The 24,755-nt window shown below is 31.3% G+C and overlaps 3 protein-coding genes across 4 annotated transcripts; 1 reads left to right on the top strand and 2 right to left on the bottom strand.

The window, feature by feature from the left end:
* Positions 1-2,501: 2,501 nt before the first annotated feature.
* On the bottom strand, positions 2,502-6,881 carry LOC110621679 (flocculation protein FLO11). Its single transcript, XM_021765956.2, has 5 exons — positions 6,412-6,881; positions 5,632-5,737; positions 4,879-5,002; positions 3,780-4,706; positions 2,502-3,063 (listed from the first exon to the last, which is right to left on the bottom strand). Exons 1-5 carry the CDS (start codon positions 6,596-6,598, stop codon positions 2,689-2,691), a joined length of 1,719 nt encoding a protein of 572 aa, XP_021621648.1. The 5' UTR covers positions 6,599-6,881; the 3' UTR covers positions 2,502-2,688.
* An 8,768-nt stretch (positions 6,882-15,649) lies between these two features.
* On the top strand, positions 15,650-20,161 carry LOC110620327 (acid phosphatase 1). 2 transcript variants are annotated; one of them, XM_021764015.2, is made up of 4 exons: positions 15,650-16,075; positions 18,285-18,691; positions 19,518-19,730; positions 19,958-20,161. In XM_021764015.2, the coding sequence occupies exons 2-4, from the start codon at positions 18,303-18,305 to the stop codon at positions 20,133-20,135; spliced, it is 780 nt and encodes a 259-aa protein (XP_021619707.1). In that variant the 5' UTR covers positions 15,650-16,075; positions 18,285-18,302; the 3' UTR covers positions 20,136-20,161. The 2 variants fall into 2 exon arrangements, with proteins under 2 accessions (XP_021619707.1, XP_043814639.1); XM_043958704.1 differs by lacking the exon at positions 15,650-16,075 and having other exon boundaries at positions 17,455-18,691.
* A 55-nt stretch (positions 20,162-20,216) lies between these two features.
* On the bottom strand, positions 20,217-23,144 carry LOC110620326 (BTB/POZ domain-containing protein At3g08570). The gene is made up of 4 exons (XM_021764014.2): positions 23,001-23,144; positions 22,262-22,328; positions 21,020-22,174; positions 20,217-20,900 (listed from the first exon to the last, which is right to left on the bottom strand). The coding sequence occupies exons 1-4, from the start codon at positions 23,072-23,074 to the stop codon at positions 20,376-20,378; spliced, it is 1,821 nt and encodes a 606-aa protein (XP_021619706.1). The 5' UTR covers positions 23,075-23,144; the 3' UTR covers positions 20,217-20,375.
* Positions 23,145-24,755: the final 1,611 nt, after the last annotated feature.

Raw genomic sequence — 24,755 nt, 5'->3', positions numbered from 1 at the left:
ATTTATTTTTAGCATATTCAAATATCACCCACATGGAAAGATAAATAAAAATTTAATTCATATATGTGTATGAATCAATAGTTAAAAGTTTAAATGTTGGAATTATTTTTAATTGCTAAATACAGTAACAGATTTTTTCTACTCTATTGATCGAAAAGCCAGTAAATTATTTCATGTTATGGGTTTTCATAAATGCCAAATTCTACTTATTAAAATTTATAAGATATGGCTTAGCTTAATTAGTTTGTTTTATTCACTGAAAATATATTACTCATTGATAGATCCAAACTTGAGTCTGCGTTTCTTTTAATCTCTTACTCAAAAGAAAAATTATAAAATATAATTACTTCTCATTAATTTTGTATTAATAATAATTTCTTTTTTTTGAAATGGAGAGTGAAAAATTAAACTTGAGATCTCTCAGATTTATTCGGATGCACTTATCATCAGGCTAAATCTGTGAGTGCTATTAATAATAGTTAACATGTTAGATAAATACTAATAAATACATATTTATTTCATTAGAAAAATAAGATACAATATCATAATAATAATAGAAGGAAAGAAAATATAAAAAGAAAAAAATAAAAATATCTGTCATAATATAATATAGACCGATATTAATCGGTTTATTATTTTTCTTCGCTTTTTTATTTATTAAAAATAATCAAATTTTAAATGTATTAATTTAATCTAATTATTAAAGAAATGTGTAATTTACCTAAAAATTTAAATTGGATTCTCATTTCCCTATTCACTACTAAAAAAACAATGTTTGACTAATTTTATATCTAATAGTCAACGTATTTTAATTGAAGATGCATAGTTGAGTATCTTGGTTTTATATTAAGTGGGAGATGGTGATGCTGATGATGGTATCCAAAGTGGTTGAACCGCCTTCAAAGTCCACCTTAATTTCGAGAAGCCTGCCCAAGTCAAACCCACTCAACTAACCTTAGTTCACTCCTATTATTTTAAAGCATAAAATCCTCTTTTTCCATTTTAATACTTCGCTAGACTTTTGGGTAAACTTACCCAGCCTTTCTGATTTTTTTTTTTTTTAATAAGTCTAATGGATTACTGCTCAAATTTAAACTCAAGATTTTTTAATTTTAAAAATAATAAAGTAAAACTCATTGATAGTGTTTCTGAAATTTTAATTTAATATAAATTCTTAAATATTAATTCAATAATAACAGATAAATATACTTTCCAAATTAATATTCTCATATGGCTTGTCTACACTGACATTATTTTTCAAAAGAATAAAAAAGTTAAATTCGATTTATTTGTATTCAATAAAATATGCGGTCTGTATGTCCATTTCTTCTATCTTTTTACTTCCTTTTTTTTTTTAATTTTTTATTATATTTTCAATTTTTAAACCAAATCTTCAAAACTCAATAATAGTTAATTTTAACCTTTAAACTAAATTTTTTTAATCCAACAATATCCCGCAACAGTAATTAAGTTTTGTTATTATTTTCGACTTAAATTATAAAATAAGAGATTAAATAAAGAATTTATTGAATTTCACATTAATTTAAAATAAATTAATATATTTTTATAAGAGTTTTAATTATTTCTCACTTTCAAACTAATTTTTAATGTGAGTAACACTGAGTGTAAATTTAATATGATATTATAGAGCATTCATAAATATTTTAACTTAGATTCATTGGATATAAACTTCAATTAACTCTTAAAATAATTTTAAGAATTTAGGTTATGGTTTAGCTTGGTTGAATTTCACTTTGATCAAACTAAAAACTACGGTTTTAAATTGGTTAGAGTTCCATTCAATTAGTATTATAGCAATAAATCAATATCTAATCAATCATATATTTATTGTATACTAATTCATCATCAAGTAAAGAAGAAAACAAACTCACCGGGAAAAGATTGGAGTCCCGCCCTTACCGGTTTTCGTGGATATTTGTAGCTGCCCAATGGGATTAACAACAACACCACAAGTTAATGCCAACTTGAGTTGGGCTTTTGCGCAGAAAACAGGAATAAGATGAATTTATTTTCCGGCCCAGCCTTATTGACATTGGAAAAATGAAGATGGACTATCTGCGTCCCTTTTCAAAATTATTTAATGCATTCAACGTATATTAGAAATAGTGTTTTTTTTTTCTTCAAAAACGTGTAGAACTAAAGCTAAATATGAGTAAATCTCATGTATTGGTGATATAAATTCATGAATACGCAGGATGATTTGCATAGCGTGCTTTGTTCAGTAGGAACCTCACTCAGTATTATAACTATATATCATTGATGCAAAAGAACCTGCTATTAATCGCGAGGAGTTGGAAGACAAGCGAGTTTGCCTAGCACAGTAGTAAATCTATCATTTTATTTTGCTTTTCGCGGGAGATCTGCAGCCATAAAGAGCTCCAGCAGGCAGCAGCCTGGGCAAGTAGTAAGTCGTAACTGCTGATGCTTCATATGGAGCCATTAACAAACTATAACTTTCCAAATATTCATAGTAGAGCATACAGAGAAAGCCAACAGTGAAACCATTCATCTCATTCAAGTACACAATGACCGCCTCTTCATTTTATCAGTCTCTAGTGATAAAAGTTGACAATTTTTTTTCCATGTAAGCAAATAATTCAAGAGAATAAAAAATAATTTTATAAAAAAAATAAATATCTTTAAAAAGGAAAAAAAAATCCTCATTTGTTACAATGGACCAAACGGTTCAGGGAGAGACTCAAATCCATTATCAAAGATTGATCCTTGATCAGATTTGTCATCAATACTGTGCAGCCAGTTTGTGTTCTTCAAATCCTCTTTAAGTAATATCGCATCATACCGGGAGCTCTCATAGTTGTCGGCTTCGCTCAATTTTGCATAGTATCTTCCATCAATGGCCTCACTTCCAATTTCTGCTGGACTGCTCATATGATTTCCATTCTCTATAATATCTCTATTGTTAATGGATTCTGGAGCACTCATAGAACGTACAGATTGGGTTTTCGAAGCAGATCGAATGCTTTGGGGAAAAAGAGTTGTGCCTGAAAGCGCACGAGTGCTTCCTGTGCCATTTCTTATGTCCTGCATCATTTAGTTTATCTATTGTTACGATCATCTTCTTTGAAAGTGAAGACAAAAGGTACTTGAAAAGGGAGAAGGGAGTTAGGGCAAAAGAAGAAAAATGTTGTGTAATTGCAACCTCACATAATAAAGAAATTGTTCATTGCATTAGGATCCATTATTATCTATCAAATATAACCAAAACTTTTCATTGCATTAACAAATAGCAAGAAACCAATGCAACATGGCAACATCTCCTTCCACCTGTGCACCTAATACACAATGCCATCACATTTTCAAGCTCTCAACCATGAAAACTAAACTAATTCAACCCTAGTCACACCCAAAAGGTTCCCAGCTAAAATACTTAAATGAACTGCCAGGAAACAAAAAGTAAAAATAAAAGATCATATTGCTAAAATAAATGCAAGAAAATATACAAGCATTTCATTCTTATTTTTGTTCAGGCATGATTGTAGCAATCTGAGGGTTATCTCACCATGTGATGATGCACAGCAGCTGACAATTCTACTATTCTAGCCTACTTGCATGACCATGATTATATCCGCTATTAGCAAATGGACTTGAATCTGACAGGTTTTCAACTTAACAAAATTAAAATTTTCCACATTAACTTTAATTGAAGGTTAAAAACTGTTTGAGACTCCAAATTTCAGATTTGTATTATACAAACTAAAGGTTAATGAATTATAACACGAAAAAGAGAATGTACATACCATATGCCTGATAGCCATATCCAAAGACTTCTTAGATATTGTCCTCCCAAAGCCAGTACTCTCTGTGGTAGTTGATGATGACTTAACAGATTTCCGCATTGCTAAATCTGAGACATGCGACAATTTTCGAGGTTCAGACATATCAGTAACATGCCCATTTGAATGCACACGACACTTTCCAGGGGCCTCCACTAGTCTTCCCCTTGAGACAATTGGAGATGAATGTCTCCTTGGCGCATTTGTTGAGCCAGTAGTTTCAGGGTTCCCCTTCATAGTGACTGCCGCACCTGGCCGGGACCTACCAGCAGAGAGTGGTCTGTCTGGCAAAGTCGTTCTGAGGTTTGGAGGGGTGTCAAGAGGAAAATCTGGGGGAACAACTGGCTGTTGTGGAGGCCGGACTCGAGGGCCTGGGGAACTTGGTCGTGATGATGGTGCAGATGTCCGCCCATTTGAAAGAACACGCCCAGCTGAAGTTGAAATTGAAGGACCTGAGGCAGATGACACTGAAGGTACTGGATTCCGACGTGTGGGTGTAGATGGACGAGAATTTGAACGTGAAGCAGTTGAACTCAAGTTTGCAGGAATTTGTGCCCTTGAACTTGGAGTAGAGGGCCTTGAGCTTTGGGATTGCCGCGTTTTGTCAACTAAAGAGCTAGTGGGGGCTGGACGAACTCTTGATGGAGTTGAAGAACGTGATGTTAGTGGGCGAGAAGACGGCGTGGAAGGTCTTGCTGTAGATGGAGAGCGGGTAATTGGGGAGGATGGTCTTGTGTAAGATGAGACTGAAGCTGAGCTTGTATTTAGGATTGAAGACGATCTATTTGACAAATGAGTACTAAATTGAGAAGATGAGATAGAGGAGCGAGTCACTGAACTGCTTCTAGTAGGTCTGGTGGAATGGTGGCTCTCTGACTGCGTGACAGAAAGCTAAAACACACAAAAACATAAAAAGAATTTAATCATTCAGTTGGAAGTTCAAAAATTGAATACGTGTTGTGCCAAAGTCCTTCCAAATAAAAACTTCAATAGGAGTTAATATGGATTGGTGTAAAATAGTTCAAAGTTGCAGTAACAAATAAAGGAAAAGGGTACTGCATACCCTTGAAGCTTTTGTAGTAGAAACTGATCTAGCCAAGGAACTGCTTCTTGGAACCACTGAAGTTGGTTGTGACTCGCTGCCCTCAGATGATGGAAAGAGAGGAGTTCCAGGAGGAGTGAGAAGCCTAAGGACATGATTAATGGTAAGTTCAGCTATATATGGATGTTACAACAGTAACAATGTGATCTAGATATGTGCATTTCACACAAAATGAATATTTAACTTCTAAAACTTCAGGCCAAAAGCACTTTAAGCACTAGTACTAGAGGTAAAGAAGCACCACAAGAAATAAGAATTCCTTAGTTAGAGCAATAGTCCTATATAATCATTCAACATCCAAATTATCAAGAAAGCATTCAGGTAAACATTTGAATCTATCATTAACGAGAGGTCGTCCTTCATATCATCCTGCAAATATGCTGTTATTTGAAATATCCATCACAAATTGTCTGTCACTATCAGATACAAAAGCAATAGAAGACAATTGTCCATTTTATATTCCTGGTGATGGAAATATTAGAGATGATTTCTGGCAGCTTCGAAAGACACTTTCACCAACAGTTTCATTTATTCATTTTTTTTTAGTAATTTTCCAAATTATTTCATTCTATACGATCTTTAACAGATGTGGCAAAAGGTTCAGATAACTCAAAAAATTTATACCTAACACGATGGCAATTCATGGGGAAGAAGAAATTAATATAGATCTGAACTTCAATATGTGATTAATGATGTGAGATTCCAATACTTTACCAGTCATAATCATGCTTCCCTCCATCTGTAGATGACAATAGATCATCGATCCCGCTCTTTGCTAGTTTGGCTGATCCAACAGAAAGTCTTCCTAGTTTCACTGAGACTGCAATGAAGACTCACATCATAAGAATATCAATTTTCCAAAAAAGAAAAAGAACCAAAAATGAAAAAGAAAAATAGAAGAAGTTTGTAAGACATATACTTTGCACAATTCAGAAATCCCCAAGCAGTTTCTTTACCGACAATTCGAGATCAAAATAATATTGGACACTAAAATTACAATAGCCAAAATCATAAATGCAACCGCTGTCAGGTAAAATTTCATCGATAAAAAAGACTCCATTGCTGAACGCAAGAGAAAAAGAAAGGCGACCGTGAATCGCGGCTGAGAAAACGACGCCGTTGAGCCACTCTGTTTTTTTTTTCAACTACCAACGGCGTCGTTTTTTTTCTAAAGATAGGATTCAGTTAATTAAATGTTGCTCAAAGAACAACATTTTCAGCTTCAAAATCCTCCCCTTTTGGAGCGATTAGAGAAAACTGCCCACTCAAAGCCGACAAATCAAACATAAATGAACTGGAAATGAAAAAACAGGTATACCGAAAAATCGGATATCTTTCACCCAAATATAGAACTCTAGAAATCGCCTAACAGCAGTATCCAGCTTCTGCCGCCAAAAACAAAAATACGGGGAACGGAAGCAGTAAAGCACGATCTAAAAAAAAGCTATGGAAAGCAAAAAATGGAAACACCGATTGATTGAATGGAGGAAATACCATCGGAAGCTTCGTCGGAAGAGGCGACAGAGAGGCTGCGTCGGCTTTTGGAGAAGAGATCTAAGTTCTCGTCGGTATCTCTGGCAAAAGCGGTCAAACTATGACCTCGGCGGTGGTGCTGAGAATGCGATCCAGGCGGAACATTCCTGCCACCGACTAGAGATTCTCTCAAACTATTCCTACTCATGATTGGTCAGTTCAGCAGGCGTAGGGTTGAGTAGCCGCCAAACGCATTTCTAAGCATGGAGGGCGAATAATAAGATCTGGTAGTGCAGAGAAGGGAATGCAGTAAGTGCAAACCCAGGGAGCACAGTAAGTTACTCTGCGCTTATTTTATGTTTTATTTACGTTCTCAAACACAGACACACACGCAGAGAGAGAGAAAGAGAGAGTGTCGTTAGATCTGAAATGTAGTTAAGTGTCAGCCTTAAGACCCGTGCTTATGTGTAGATTTGTCAATGGAGGCCTAGCCCCAGTATTCAGAATGGTAAATCTGACACAGTCTCTCATCTAACCCGAAGAATTGACTTAAAATCGAAATAAAATTGATAAAAATTATGACCGATTTAAATCCTTATAAAATTTAATTAAGATTTAAATATATTAAAAGATTATTGAAATTTTAATTAAAAAATAAAAACAATTAAAACATTTAATCTGCACCTAGAAAATTAAACAATGATTTTCCTTCATTATGTCATCTAATATTTGAAATAATTTCTTTCAATTGAACTTATATGCATCCTTATAAACAGTGATACAATTTGGTCTATTATAATTATTTAAAAATATACTAATTAAAAATGAATACAATATTTTTTAATTACAAAAATTTTCAAATAATCATATAATATTTTATTTGTTTAAAATATTAATTTTCTGGAATAATCTTTTTAAAATATATTAAGAGATGAAGATAAATTTAATATATTTATATCTTAAACTTAATAAGTTTTCTTAATCATAATGTAAAAATAGAAAATTGATAGAATATACTTGGTGCAACAAATTTAGTATATATCATACTCATATAAATATAAGCATTCATAAATTATATAAAAAATAAAGTCTAGATATATACAAATAAAAGAAAAAAAAACAAATAATTAGTGTGAAGATCATTACAAAGCCACTTGTCTGCTCCCGCATGAGAGCATGTGCATTGATGTTTATGGCAATTATCAAGGGCTTTTAACCTCAGTTAATTATTGCATTTATCACCAATTGAAAGTCTATAATTGTAGTAAGAAATACTAACTTTGTTCTTTTTGCTAACTTTGATGGAGCTCTTCTCTTCTTTTAACCTGGCTCGCTGTATCTTTATTCTGTGTCCATGATTTTTTGCGTCACTTTCTAATGGCACCTCGCAACTGAGAGGCCATTCGTAATCGGTCCCACTTTCAACTCATCGTCTTTGAAATTTTGTTACTCATTTAATCAAAATTACAATATTCATCATCTAGTAATTTCTTTTTCATTTTTTATACTTAATTAATTATTTCATAAATCAATGCTAAATATGGATTAACAATTGATTCAAAAAAAAAAAATATGGATTAACAAATAGACTATTCATTTCCCATTACATGAAGTTTTACAAGTTACTTAAATCAGTCGTGAGTAGTAAAAGTAAAGAAAAAGCCAAAGGCTGAGAGTGTATTTGCTATATTGCTCTTAATAGCAGTTGATAAGCATTGGCATTTAATTACAACCACCTTCAAGACTGACAAATTATTGAGAATTTGCTGCTTCACCAACAAATACATAAATTCCTGTGGTGTGTTACTTCCCTGCAAAGACTTTCCCTTTTCTTTTATTTGAAAAAAAAAAAAAAAACAATTTCCAAATATCTACTTGCTTCCTGACTTGAAAGTCAAATAACATAATAACTTGTAGGAGTGTTTCTTCAAATATAATCAAACCAATTATTGTTGAATAATAAGTTGATCTTATCATTTTTATGCTTGATTTGGCTTGGTTTAGGTACAGATTTAGGCATGTTAGTTCAACTAATATATATGCTATTGCTATCAACATACTCTAATTACTTGTATAAGTTATATAATAATAATAATAATAATAATAATAATAATGTTAAATTTGTTGGGATGATTATGTTATTTTGTTTTTAATTATATTTGAAGAAATACAGTATTAATTAATTCATATTAAAAAAACAACTTTAATATTAATTATTTTTATTTTTCATACTTTTTGTTATTAATTTATCAAATATTTTTTGGGTTGAAGTATTTAATTCTTTACAATAAAGGTAATTAAACTGAAGATTAATATATAGAGTTCAATTCCTTTTTAATTTTGGATTCTATCTCCAATTACTTCAACATTAAACACGACCGTGTCTTCAAATTGCTAACAAATAGTAGGTAAGACCAAACCAAGAGAATAACGTGATCTGATTCAAAACTCCTAAATCTTAAACTAAAACGTTTAAGAAACCGGCTCATTACCATACCAATGGAAGATTAAGAACACTAATATATATTGTGCAGAATGAAATAGACGAGAAGGTAGAAAAAAGGAGGGGTTATTGATTTGATTAGTCACCACTCTAAAAATTGACAATTCCTCTAAAACAAATAATAAAAGAGTCCTGTGGGTGTGATGATTGCCATAAAATTAAAAGTTAAGCTGGGAGAATGAATGACATCATTTGGAAAGATGTGGGCACCCAATTTCAGTCCATTGCCCTACACAACACAGCCCCCTCCTGAATATGCAGCTGGAAAATGGATGGGGCAACCTAAAACAAGAGTCGCTCCTAATGCTGAATTTGCAACTGAAGCCTAAAGCTGGAAGGTGGTAAAAAAAAAAAAAATCCATGCTACTTAATTAGGTGGACCAGTTGGGAAAAGGACTAGTGCAGTATGCATGGGCCAACATGCTAAGCCCACAAGCATACCCATACCATGTGCCTCTCCATCAGTTCCTCAGGAATTTGGCATTTAAGAAACAATCAAGATATCCAACACTATGAGAGCTTTTCTTTTTTCTTTTTCTTTTTTTCTCTATTTTATTTTTATGTAGTAATAATTTTGAAGATAGGATAAAGGAGAGGACAACATCTGTCGATATTCTTGACTTGATCTTGTGCATTCCAATTTTAATTCTGTGGTGGTCCTTTTAAATAAGGTAATTTGTTTTATGGAGAACAGAAAGAGAGGGCTTTAAGTTAAGGTTATTCATGTATATCTCAATATTTGATACTAACTAATTTATCAATTCAAATGGACTTAAACTCAATAGCATTAGAGTTGCCACTAAAATTAGGGATCTCGAATTTAAATTAGAGATTTGGAATTTAAATTTTAATGAGAGTCAATCATAGTAAAAAAAAAAATTATAATAGTATCTCATTATGATTTAAAAATATGAAATATTAAGGGATTCAGTTATTTAAGAAAAATAATTGTTTCTAAGAATAATATAGATTCTTATAAATTATTCTAAAATAATATAGTTAGTTCTTTCCCTTTCTTGAATTGTATATAAATATGAGACTTCTCAAGATATTTATAATGAAGAGTGAATATCATTTTTTTTTCAGTAATATTGGTATGATATCAGAGCAATAATTATCACTGCTCAAGAAAACCTTTTTTTTTTCACACGAAATCTCTCCTTTGTCCCGAGAAAGAAAACTCCTCTCCCACCGAGTCTTCTCTCCCACGCGAAATCTATCATCCGTCTCGAGTCTTCTCTCCCATGTGAAGTCTCTCATTATTCTCCTCGCGAAGTCTCTCATCCGTTCCAAGTGTTTTCCCTCACGAAATTTCTCTCATACGTCTCGAAGTTTTTCTTTCATTCCCCATAATTTTTTCTTTCGCGCGAAGTTTTTTTTTCAAGAGTTTTTCTTTACGTTCCGAGAGTTTTTCTTTTTGTCCCGAGAGTTTTTCTTTTGCACGAAGTTTCTTTTTGTTCTTTCCTTCAGTTTCTTTTCTTTTTCCCTAATCTTCTACTTTTATGCTTTTATCCATGACCGTTGAATCATTTGCTACCAAAAATACAAATTCGAATAACAATTATCTTACTAATCCTTCGAATTCATATTTTCTTCATTCAAATGAAAATTCAGCATTAATTTTGGTGTCTCCAGTCCTTTCTGGACCGAACTATCACTCTTGGGCAAAAATAATGAAAATGGTGTTACAATCCAAAAATAAGATCAGATTCATCGATAAAAGTCTTAAGAAACCAGAAAAAAGTGACTCCATATTTGCTGCGTGGGATAGATACAACAACATGGTTCTTTTGTGGATAACGAAATCTCTCCCTTAGTCGATTGCTCAAAATGCAACAACATAATTCTTTTGTGGATAACAAGATCTCTTTCTCGCTCAAAACATAATCTGGATTGATAGTGCTGCCGATGAATGAAAGCTTTACAAGGTCGCTTCTCACAAGGTGATATATTCCAAATCTCTTACTTAGAAGAAGAAATTTATAATTTCAAACAAGGTGATCTATATTTTACTCATCTCAAAACTCTATGGGATGAGTTAGATAATTTAGACCTATGCCACAATGTGTTTATTTAGATTCTTGCACTTGCGGTTCTTTTAAGACTGTGAAATAAGAAATTTGCTTCTCAGTCCAACATTAATATCTCTACCTTTTGTAGTAGAATGAGACATACTAAGGAAACTTATTATCATATGTACCCGATATTGGTTCTGTTCCATCTCATATTGAGCATTCAGTACTTGTATTCACATATGATCAATACTAAAGATTACTCACCTTAATTCAACCTGAGAAGGTTCAACAGGAGATATATAGTGCAAATCAAGTTAGCACACCTATCTGAATTTACTTTCGATCTTATTTCTGTGACTAAACTGACTTCTTCTCCTTCATGTATTCTTATTTTTCATTATAATAAATGTGTTATATCAAAGTAGAATACATTGAAGAAGATTGGTTTTGCATACAACATTTGATATATGTCATTTTAGATTAGGACATTCTTCCATGAATGTTATGCATTTTGTTCGAAATACACACTTTTATGTGACTTCTTTGAATAATAAAGTTTGTGATACTTGTCATTATGCTAAATAGAAAAGATTGCCCTTTTCCATAAGTAAATCCAAGTCCTTTCCCTATTTGATTTGATTTATGATGATATTTGGGGACCTTTTAAGATTCTTTTTGTTCATGGACATAGATATTTTTTAACCATCCTAGATGATTTTTCTAGGCATACTTGGATTTTCTTAATGAAGCATAAATATGAAACTTCCTTTTTAATCCAGTCTTTTGTCTTTTTAATCCAGTCTTTTGTCAATCTCATTGAGATGCAATTTGAAATAAAACTTAAAATTCTCAACAATAATAATAGTTCTGAATTTGCTATGCCTCAGTAGTTTTTTGTTTCAAAAGATATTATTCATCAAACTAGTTGTGTGGAAACTCCACAACAAAATTCTATAGTTGAGAGAAAACAGCAACATATCTTAAATGTGGCTAGAGTTTTACTTTTCAAAGATGTTTTGGTCTTATACTGTTGCACATCCTGTTTTTCTTATTAATAGATTGTTTACACCTTTACTTGAAAATAAATATTCTTATGACTTATTTTATGGTTCTGTTTCTGATTTGTCTTTTCTAAAAGTTTTTTATTCTTTCGTGGATAAGGAGATCTCTTTTTCAGTTGATTGCTCAAAATATAATTTGGATCGACAGTGTCGCTGATACATGAAAAAATCTATAAGATCATTTCTCACAAGGTGATATTTTTTGAATCTCTTACTAACCAAAGATCTTACTATTACAAGACTTGTTGCCTAAAAGGTCCTATCATCTATCACGTTATCAACATTTAGTGGATTTATTGTTTCTCTTTATAGGTAATGTTCCCTTTCCCTCTGCTTTTTGAAATTTGGCTAGGCTCTAATTGAGACTATTTGATATATTTATCAAATATATATAGAGATACCTAGTGTCACACTCGTAGTGTAAAAATTCGTATCCTAATCAATTACGCTTCACGTGCTTTGAAGAAGATTCAAAGACAAGGAAGAGAAGAAAACCACTAACTTATTATACTAAGCATTTAGCCATCTCCTCGCTATTCAATAGAACTCCAAATTCCACGTCAATAACACTTCCCTGCCTCACATTCTACAGCTACTTACAATTATTGTTCTTCTCACTCACTAACCAATTATTGCATTTATTATAATATGAACCAAATTTGAAGAAAAATCACAATAATAAGGGTTCTAATTTTAAATCAATTATATAATTATAATTAATTACGTGAAAGAATAATTAATCATCCAAATTGGAAATTTATTCTCATTGTAAATAATATAAATATTATATGCTAAAACAAAGTGTAATAAAATAAAATGGAAAATAAAAATGGAACCCACTTGAATTAAAAAAGAATATGTGGAACCACCATGAAAGATTCCTTTCAAGCAAAGCAACACCTTTGTGCGTTTTATAAACAGAGTAATTTTTATGGTGGACAGGAGAGTAGTCTTGTTTTTCTGCAGCTGAGGGATTTACAAAGACATCCTCACAAAGATTATGTTTCTGCCCATCACATGCCTTCTCTCCCTGCCACATAAATGGATTCTTTCTTTTCTTTTCTCTTTCTTCTTTATTTAAATGTATTAGTTTACTAAACTTATCAAATAAATTCATAAAACAAAATACAACCCTGATTTTGTGAATCTTTACCTTTATTACTCCTCCCAATTTTATGTAGTCTCCCTTTTTACTGTCTCAAAAATTTAAATTATCATTAAATACATAATTCCACCTCTTTATAATATAATCTTCCAAATATAATTTCTTTAATTAAAATGCTAACTATTTAACTAGTCTAATAGTAAGTGTATTTGAGTAAATCTGAAAAATTTCAAGTTTTGCTCTTTCGATCCCAATTTCAAAAAAAAAAAAAAAAATTAAACGCTTATCACTGTGCCAAAACCTTAAACTATTAATAAGATGTAACTTCTACTCTTATAATATAAGAATTCAACCGTCATAAAGAGCATTTAATATGTGCTCAAAATTTAAGTTAATGCACAAGCTAAGTCTACAAATACTACATTTCCATTCTATTTGGATGGAAATAGATTAAAATATAATTTTATAGTGAATTTTTTATAATATTCAAATATTTTTGTAATTTTTTTAATTGCTGAAAAGGAAGGAAAACCTGTATTTAGAGCTTTTTTTTAATAATTCATCAATTTATAAATTGAAAAATAAAATTGTAAAATTTTTTGTTAAAAAATTACAAAATTTTCAACATACATTATCGTTATGAATGAAAAGAAAAATCAAGTGACAATGGGAGTATCTATTGTGGGTCTGACCCAACTCTGCTTAGGCCTCTTCAGCGAAGAAGCTTTTTGATTGTACAGTTATACGCTGATTACTTGGCCCAATATCCAGCGGGAGTTGGCTTCATTAATTAAATAATTTAGAATTAAATATTATTCTAAATCATAGTTTAATAAAAACAAATTAATTAGGATTGATATTACAACTATTTTTTTTAAATTAAATAATGTTGTTATAAATATGCTTTAAAACTATTTTTATTACATATTTTGAAAATTTGAACTTTTTTGAATTAGGTTTTTTAGACTAATTAAAACATAAATATTAAAGGTTCTGATTTTAAAGTTTGTATGAAATTTTTACCCAAAAAAAAGTTTCTATGAGATTATTATTGAAATTGTTAAAAACATTTCTTTAAATATTTTAATTAAAAGATATTAAAATTAATTTATATTACATTAACCATATATTAATCATAAAAATTAACGTAATTTTTCAAATAATATAATAAAATTAAAAAAATTTCAAATCTTCCCAACTCGATCACGAACAGGACTCACAACTTTTTATCATATTTATTTAATTATTATACTTTTTAATTAATAAAATAGAGAGTAATAAATTATCGCTTATTACAAGTGACTACGGCTGCTATTATTTTATTTAAAAAAAAAAATTTAAAAATTTAAAAAAAAAATTAAAAAAATTTAAAAAAAAGTTACAGCTTAATTGAAGTTGGTGGAAACCACCAACCCCAATAACGGAGTGCGTAAAACTTCAAATTGACTCACGTATATCATGTCTTATGAAGGGATTGACTCCGTATCATTCACTTATATGCAGTTGACTTTTATTTAATTAATTTTAAATTCGAAAATTACAAGTGTACTGCATTTTAAAAATTGAGGAGCACCTCAATTTCATTTTTTTTTTTTAAAAAAAAAATTTATTTGGTACATAACTCTAAATAAAAACTGTTCTTTTAGCCAGACAGCAATATTGTAAGTAATTGCTGTGACTTTTGTTTTATTTAATTTTAACTAATAATTTGAGTCATGAGTATCATTCAGACAATATATCTAAGATATGATTATATTTTAAATATTTATTAAATACTATTCAACACACTGATTTTACTCACAAGCAGTAGTTAAAATTAATTTCATCATCTCATTTTAGGAGTTCATAAACTTTATAATCAGATATGTTTTTATGAAATTTCTATCTTCTACGTAATTTTCTTCAAACTCCATTATGCTTATTCTCTCTTATTTTGTTAATTAAACCCATACCCGGAGTCAACTTAATTTAAGGTTTACACTAAATTAAAGTTGCTTACCGAACACGTAACTAGTTTAATTATTTAATTATTTATAATTAAAATTGAATGGTGGATGGAAAAAAAGTGAAAGGGGAGTGATGGTACCAGCAAATTGTAGGATTTGTATCATGGCACCTGGAACTTGGAATGTAATGGCACCACATTTTCTAATAAACTTCCATGTTTTTATTTTATTCGGATAGTCAGCGATTGTGCACATTTTGAGCCAATGGCCATATTGCCGGATGCATTATTTGGAAAACAAATTCTGTAGCCAGACACGTGACAGTGATACCATCTATTAATAATTTAATATATAATTTTTTTAAAAAAAAAATCAATCTTTTTTCTAATTTTAAAATATAATTTTTGATAATTATTTAAATTTTATTGAATTACCATAACATATATAAGTAACCTTACCCGAAATAACCGGATTCTGTAAAATTCATTCAATCTCATAAGTTCCCACTAGCTCACACAGTTGAAGGAAAGTAATAAGATTGGGTTGTTGATTGAAGTGGTGACACAATCGATGACTCAAGTATATGAAATAAAAGGAGGATCATGCAACCAAACACAGGATGGAGAAATTATGGTATGATTCAGCGAGTCCACTTTGGATGGTTGATGATGGAGCGTGACTCCTTTCCCACTTTGGGATTCTGCCTCTGAACCAGTCCTTCAGTTTCTTAATTTCTCATCCCATAAGACCTTTGGCAGATGATTCCTCTTCCACGCTCTGGTGGGGCAGAGGCCTAATTTCATCTGCGTCACAGCTCTCTCTGCCATCTGACGCCATCCGCACCGCACCTACTCATAGCTTTCTTCTCAGAGAATTGCTTCCATCCTTCTAATTGTAGTCTCTCTTTACTTCCCTATAAATACCCATACCAATTGTATCAACTTCGTTGCTTGTTTTAAAACCACCACCACACTCTGCTTCTGTCCCTTCATATCTTCATGAGATGTTGATCCTCCAAGGTTAACACAAATTCAGCTGCCTCTCCTCTCCATTAGGTAACTTTCGCAATCTAATAAATTTTACTATTATTTCTAATAGAAAATTGAAATGAATCACCTATATAAATCATTTTAATTTTATCATAAAATCAAACTCTTATCCCTTCACTTACAAATTATAAATTTCATTCTTTACTATTCAAAAAAAAAAAATAATTTTTTATAAATAAAAATATTGCACAAACTCATTACTACATCATATGTATTATAGATATTTATTATGTACATGTTCACAGAGCATTAAATGGTGAAAGATCTTACAACATTGGAAGCAGTCCTCTTTAGTTAACATATGCACGTCCTTATTAGGACTGGAAAAAATAAACTAAACCTAATTAAGAACCGTTTAAATCACGCTATTTATTTGTATGCTTTAATTTCTTGTCTCTTTTACTCATAATCAATTAATATATATTTTTCTTTTTTTTTTTACTCAAAATCAAATTTTTAGTGAAAAAAACAGCTTTCCCCTTTTGTTTTGAAAAAAAAAAACGTGAATGATATATATGATTTTTTCTCATAATATAAAATTTTAAAATACCACGTACATCAGCACATATTCTACTCTTTTTTTTCATTATTTTTATTTATTTTTTATTTTTTAATTATTTTAAAATTATTATTTATTTTTTTTACTATATTAATATATAAATCGACTATTATAATTTTATTTTATTTTAAATAAATTTTTATCTAATAAAATATAATATATTTAAAATGAATATAGTTAAAAAATTAATAAAAAAAATATATTTTTTTTTGTGAAAAATAAAATGAAAAAAATTATAAATAATGAAAATATTATTTATTATAAAATTATTCTCAAGTGTTAATGTTATTTTAATGATTGGATTGATTTTAAATCTTCCTTTGTCCTTGCTTGGAAATATTTCACTTTAAATTAACGACAACATAAATAATTAAATAATAGCTTATTAAAGGTAGATTAATTGTTATAATTTTAAAATTTTGAATTGAAATTTTAATTAAATTTAAATAATTGAAGTAACTAAATATTAAATCAAAAAATATTTGTCATTTTATGATTTAATACATTAAATATTTTTTAATAAAAAACCCAATTAAGCACTGTAATTTGTATATAGAAAATAAAAAGACTTGGAGAAATAGAGTCAAGTATATATATATATATATTCAATAATAAGTTTCCACAAGATAGTGATTTGTGATTGCTGAATCATGCATATCTTTCTGTCCTTTTTACTCCGATTGGTAACATATCACATCAATAACACTGATAATCATCAAATACAATCTTTTCCAACAACCAATTTGCCCATGATTATCTTTGCCCCGCTCGTGGATTTGATTTTATCGATTCACGTGAATAATTTCTAAATCTTAATTTGTTTAAATTTTGTTAAACATATCCTAAAAAAATTTCAAGATTTTTTTGCTAAATCAATTGTTAAGATATATGATAAACCATATTATAAAATAAAGAAAATAAAACATTTTGATGTAGTTTAATTATGTGAGTGTGTTGGGTGCAGTTAATGGTGAGAGAATCTCACGTCGCTTAAAGATAAACTAATAATTTTTTTAAAAATTTAAAAGTTTAATAGTAATTCTCTTTTTTAATATATGAAATATTAAAATTGTAAAAGTGAAACTAAAATTGTTTTACTGTTTCTTTGTCCGACAGAGGGGAGTGTAATTAGAGCTTGAAAACTCATCCAAATTAGAGATAATTTTATTAATTATATTATTTAAAATATTTTTAAATTTATGACAAAAAAAAAATCAAACTGTAAGCCATTTGATGTATAGAGCAATAACCGAGGGAAAAAAGCTCGTTACTTTAAACAATTTTTATAATAAAAGTAATCATAAATTCATAATTATAAAACAAAAGGTGAGAATGAAAATTCTATTTTTTTTTTATATTGCTTCAAGAAGCGGAGAAAAATAATCTCAACTAAATTATCCCTATCAGTACTAAACAATTTAAAAAATTTCTCATCATAGCGTGCGTTTTGGTTAATACAAAGTCAATTTGTCAGGATCCATGATTGTAATTAATCAAAGCTACAACTCATGGTGCTTCTAAAATTCCACAAAAAAAAGACGAGCCAAGTGGATTGAAGAACTCTGCTGCTGATCATCCATTTCACAAATTATATATGCACCACTCAATTTTTCCTCCCTAATTTCTGCCAATTTCAACTTCCATATTTTTGCGTAGGATCAACAAGGGAATATTATGTTCAAGGCAATGGCGCAGTGCTTAAAGGAGCTAATATTTCTTTTCTTCTTAGCAATCTTCTCCAAGGCAGCCGAGGGCCTGAAGCCCTACTCCAGGGCCACCGTTGCACCAGATGCAGTTAATAATAATTATTGTCTCAGCTGGAGGTTGGCAGCAGAGGCCAACAATTTGCGAGGGTGGCGGACCGTTCCTGCTCAATGCATGCATTATATTGAAGCTTACATGATGGGTGGTCAATATGAACGGGACCTTGACTTCATTACAGAGCAGATTTTGAGCTATGTGAGTGAGGTTGTTCTCTCTGGCGATGGCATGGATGCATGGATTCTTGATGTTGATGACACTTGCATCTCCAATATCTTTTATTACAAGAAAAAGAGATATGGGTACGTACACAGTCAGAGTAATGCTTTAATGTCTCTTTTTTTTCATTTTTTTTGTACGCATAAAAATTTTCTATCTAAAATAGGAGACCCACCAGCTGCAAACCCACCTTTCGTTGGAGTTGATGCGGACAAACAACTCAAATAGCAAAAATTAATTTAAATTTTTTATGATTAATATATTTTAATCATAAAAATTTTAAATTAAATAAATATTTTCAAATAGCACATTTTTCTCTGAGTCTCAACTTTAAATGGAAATATTTTAAAATATAACTTAGATAAGAATTTATAGAATTACCAAAAAATTTTTATAGTTGATTTCAAAATCTATTGATAATATATAACTAAATTTTGGTGTTAAATATATTAATAAACTCTATTGATAATTCCGTTGCAAATTTGTAAAATAAAAATAATTTGAAAATAAAATTTACCACTGAATTGTGAAATCAATTAGTAATTTCTTGTTAAGTTGCATTAGTTGTTATCATTAATGATTAAGCTTTATATGAGTACCAGAATAAAACAAATTCTCCTAAATGGAATGAGATTTTAATCATCCTCATATTAGTCTCTGAAATATGGACTGGCCAGTGCCCAGTCGCCTATCATCTAAAATCTCTTTTCTCCTTTATTACCTTTGATTAAAATATATGGGCCAGCTACTTGAATATAATTAAATTTAGTTTTATGATAATCTTTTTATTAATTAAATTCACATTATAACTTAAACTCATAAATATACATCAAAACTCATCGGTGAAATCTTTGATTAGGAAATTAGTTAATGATAATGGAAATATTGTATAAATCTTGAGTGTTGTAGGTGTGAGCCATACGATCCGGCTGGTTTCAAGGCATGGGCATTGAAGGGACGGTGTCCAGCTATTCCTGCTGTTCTTGGATTGTTCCAGGTCCTAATTGAGAGTGGTTTTAAGGTATTCTTGGTCACTGGCAGAGACCAAGAAACTCTTGCCCAATCCACTATCAGTAATTTGCATAACCAAGGATTCATTGGCTATGACCGACTCATTTTGAGGTATATTAATATCTCACCATCAAATTATTTTTGTTAATTAGCAAAACAGAAGAAAAAAAAACATTTAAATAATTAAATTAATTGATTAACACAGGTAACTTTTTTAATTAAGTGAAATTTTAGAATTAAAAAAAAAAGAATTCATTTCTCCAGATCTAAATTAACATATGGGTTGCTTGATTATACTTCATTATTTTGGCCTTTATATTGCGTGATTAATCTCTCAGAACGGCGTCGTACGAAGGGCAAAGTGCAGTTGCATACAAGTCGGATATTAGAAAGCAACTAGTGGGAGAAGGGTACAGGATATGGGGGAACGTGGGCGATCAGTGGAGCGATCTAGAAGGAGAATTTTCTGGCAACAGAACCTTTAAGCTTCCCAACCCCATGTACTTTGTGCCGTGATGAATTAATCAGTGGATTTAATGTCATTCCCTGATTTAACATTCAGTTGTGAAAATCAAATTTAAGAGGTTATAGATGAGCTTTGCAAATAAACCCTAATGTTTCTTCAAAACTACGAATTTATACATACCCATAAAAACAATTTAAAGTTTTTTGTTCGGAGATTCGAACTAAAAAACCTTAAATTTAGAGATTACTCCACTTTAATGAGTTGAAAGTCGTCGGTTATAATGCCTCAAGCTACGACACAGAATGCCTCCGACTCCTACCAGGTTTTCCATCTGAACCCCGAGATTTCCGACTAGATTTTTGCGTCCTCCCTCCCGCCGGACTGCCGAAAATTCCGATCCTTCCAATCCCTCTAGAAAGCGAGGTGAAAAAGGTTTTGCCATTTCCCGACTTAACTACCATCCCTTGTTTCATGTACATCTGTTCCTTCTCCAGCTCGCTTAGCCTCACTCGCATTCTTGATATTTCAAGCTTGAGTTCCCGATTTTCCCTCCGAAGAGAAGCATAATTATCTCTAGGAGACATGGCTGCGCTAGGCACACCACTGCTTGTCCTCTGCGATAGAAACCCATCTCCAGAACTTCCAGACAAGGTACTCTTTAACCGGAGCTGCTCGAAATAGAGCACTCTCACTGTCATTTGTACTGGTAGTCGATCATTTTGTGCAGCATGATTGCATGCTTCTTGAGATAGCTTTTGGCAGTCTATAAACTTGCAGAGCTTCTTACAGTCATGTTCGGATAAAATTGGATGAGCCTACACGACAAAATGAACAAAAACAGGGGACTAAACATGCCACTTACGTTCAGAAATTTGAAGAAGTAATCTGTAAGATGTTATTTGTAGGATCGAGTCATTTACATTGAAAATTATACCTTTAAGTATATGTCAATTGCTCTGTAAAGCCCATCATCGATCACACGAGCGTAATCAGGAAGTATCTCAATCATGGCAATAAATTTCTGCAAACTCAAATATGGATCAGGCGCTATTTCTGCTAGATATGCATCAATAAGCTTTCCCACTTTCAACAATGAACCATGGCCTGGAGATCCAAGGCCTTCGGATTCATATCCACATTCTACATTTTCTTCTTCTTCAATCCGCTGCAGGAAATTTACCAGTATCCGATGGACAGTATCCACATCAAATAATGAATCCCCACTCGGGACAGACGGTATAAGAAGATCATCTAGTGAAACCATTTCCAAACGAAACGCGATTCTCCTTTCAAGTTCAAGCCTACATGCAATGGTTGCGTCTAACATGATTGCCATTCTTAACATCCCAAACAGAAAATTCAGGGGAACGAAAGAGCTCTTTCCTGTTGGCATAAGACTCACAAGAGCTTCCATGATCCTGCTCTGATCATTTTCGTCCAGGATTGGTCTCGGTTTTGCCTTTGCTGGATTCCAAATTTGACATTTTCCTATACCCTTTAATGATGCCTGAGCATAATGCATTAAAGAGGCAACAATGCTGTCAGGTCGAACACCAACACTTTCCATGGCACATATAACTCTTTGATAATAACCAATCTTTAACACTGAGAGATCTTCTATCCACCACTCAATGCAACCACTCTTAAGTTCTGTAGATTCACCATCGCAATCTAGTCGAGACAATCCAGATGCTAACTGCTCCTTGCAAGCATTAATGGCAATGGCCTCAATGCATCTACTTGGAATTCCCACCTCCTCTGCAATGGAAGTTAGCATCTCACAAGTAGATAGTACTTCCACAGACTTCTCAAGACTTTGAACCACAACATCATTCAGATAAACCTCTGTACGCTCAATGAGGTTTTCTTCTGTGTAGTCTTCTGTCATTTCCAGGTATTCTGCAGCACAGCGCAGATGGGCAACATTTGCAGGTGTGATCTCAAAGTTCATGCCATAACAAAATTTCATGGCAAGTTCAAATGTATGAGGTCCACCTGGTAAATTGTGAAGCTCCAATTTTGAAATATTTGAGTCCTTGGTATCTGCAGCCATTTTCCGAATCTTCCCACTTCGAGACACGAGGGGAAACTGCAGGTGAACAAGGATAGTCAGCTAAATCTTAGCAAGTAGACATTGCTTCCATCACAAGAGTCTGAATTGAATGAAGAACTTAACCTTGTGCAGCAGAAACGAATCCCCATCCACAACAATCGTAATATCCCCTGCCACATCAGAGAAAATTCTGTATGGAACAAAAAATCAATTAGAAGCATTTTCAAACCCAAAGACAAAAACGTCACCGGAATTCTTCACAGCCCTAAATCTTAATAAAGGATTCCCGCAGGACAAAAAAGTTTGAGATCTGGGTATCCTCCTCCTCCTTTTATCTATTTATTTATTTTTTATTCATAATGCGTGCGATGACAACAAATTAAACACCAAAAGGCTGAAGAAAGAACATAACAATGAGGTAATTGCTAATTTGCTAGGCTAGGAAAAAACCTGAGCACTTACCAATGCAGTAAATACATGTGGGAATTGAAATGAAAATGAAAAATGAAACGTAGAAGAGGAACTCGCCGTTGGGACAAAGATATTAATCAAGCATATTTTAAATGGACAAAGAGAATGTACGTTCCCAGTTCACTAAAATATTGTCCATTAGAGGAATATCTCCAACAACACATGACAAGTTACAGATCTCCATATAATATTCTACTGCAAAACTTGTCTTCATGTTAGAACAGGAACTTGGCATTAACATGCAACTTATGAAGTAAAAGCATCCTTAAATTCCATTATCAGTAAACCCATCAAGAATTAAAGAACATAGCCACCATTCATATGCACATAATCACTGTCTATAATTCATTAAAATTAATATACAGAGAGAGAGAGAGAGGGAGATGAGTACCGAGTGGTGAAGGAGTTGGAGAACTTAGGAGTAGGAGAGCGCTTAGTAGAAGAGAAAGGATTCTCAGAAAACATTTCTCTTTCAGAACAGAAAGAAAACTATCTGAAACAGTTAATGAGAGAGATGATGGAGGGAATATGAATAATATTATTCAATTTACATAAATAGCCTCGCCGTGGGTACTGATTTACCATGAGGATGGAAGACTCTCGTCCAGGTGTCGTCTTCCTTCTGAACATAGCTAAGCTCTCACTGCTGTGACTGACAGACCAACTCTCACTCCATTTGCCTTTTTTAACGTTACTTTAAAAATCTTATCTTCAACTTTAACCCCTAAAGAAAAGGGGAAAAAAAAAAAAAAAGAGCTTATCTTGAATATGATAAAATATGGAGACAAATAATTTACTGTGGCCAACAGGATAAAGATCGTTTGAAATTTCTAATTCAGTGCTTCTGGACGCTACGGGACACAAGATAGCTCCTCGTTTGTATTCTTGTTTTTGTATTTATTGTTATATATTTGAGATAATTACTAGTATTTGGTCACTAACATTTGCAATTGTTTACTATAGTAAATTTTGTAGTTTCAAAATTATATTTGTTGATTATTGATATCTAAATTCAAAATAAAGTTTTCAGTAATTTAGTTGAATAAAATCAAAATAAATTAAAATAAAATAAATGTAAATTTTATAATCTGATTGGGTTTTATGGAGGAGAACCATCAATTTAATTTAACTTAAAATCGGATTGAGAATTAGTTTGTATCAAAACAATAGAATCAAAATTGGATCAAAACTAGTCGGAATCAATTTTATATGAGATTAATTATCATTCAAGCTAATTTTTCATTTTAAAAAAATTAAAAATGAACAGTTGTTATATTCGAATAAGTTAAGCTGAATTGAGACCAAATCATTATCTATATTCTTTTAAAATAGTTTCATTATGTTACTTCTAATAGTTAATTAGGGTTTAGAGATTTAAATGTGTCTATTAAATGATATCTTTAATTATTAATAAGTCAGATTAGGCTACTAAAAGTATAATTATTGTTATTATATCAAATGATTATATATAATTTTTATGATAACTGTTATTTTAGAGAACTGTTTTTATAACAAAAAATTTGTTATTTTAAAAATTTAAAAGCAATATTAATTTTTATTTATTATGTATATTCTTATTAATTTTTAAGTCATTTAATATTAAATGTGAAAAAATATAATTATTTAAAGAGTATTTTAAATAAATTATTATAATTTTTTTTAAAAAAATAATGCTATTAATTTGTTTAAATAATTTTTAATCGACTTATGGAACCTTTGCTAGTATCCTATTAAATAGTATAACCTAAAAATCAATCATTTAACTTGAGTGGTTGTGAAGGTGGCAGTTCCGTTAATAGGAAGAAATCCAAGACGATATGTGAAAGAGACAAAAGGGGACGTAAGATTTTCCAAAAAAGCAGCGATATATAGTCAGTGAGTGTGCACTGAAACGACACTGGTTGCACGGAACTCAATAAAGCAGCAATTATTAGAGACAAGTACGCACATTTTATTTCTGTTTATATACATTATATATTCCTTGGTTTCGCAGATACCTACATTATTAAATTCCTCTTTTCCCCTCATAAATTCTTCTGTATTCCTGTCCTATCCTCTTCTTCTTCTTTTTGCTGCTTTGGAGGCCTTTGCCCCCTCTTGGTGTTTAATCAGTAGATAATTTTTAACTTTCAAACAAAAATAAAAT

This window comes from Manihot esculenta, chromosome 8, assembly GCF_001659605.2.
Source record: "Manihot esculenta cultivar AM560-2 chromosome 8, M.esculenta_v8, whole genome shotgun sequence".
NCBI lineage: Eukaryota > Viridiplantae > Streptophyta > Magnoliopsida > Malpighiales > Euphorbiaceae > Manihot > Manihot esculenta.
The sequence above is the reverse complement of the archived record's forward strand: the minus strand, read 5'-3'. Positions and strand labels throughout refer to the sequence as shown.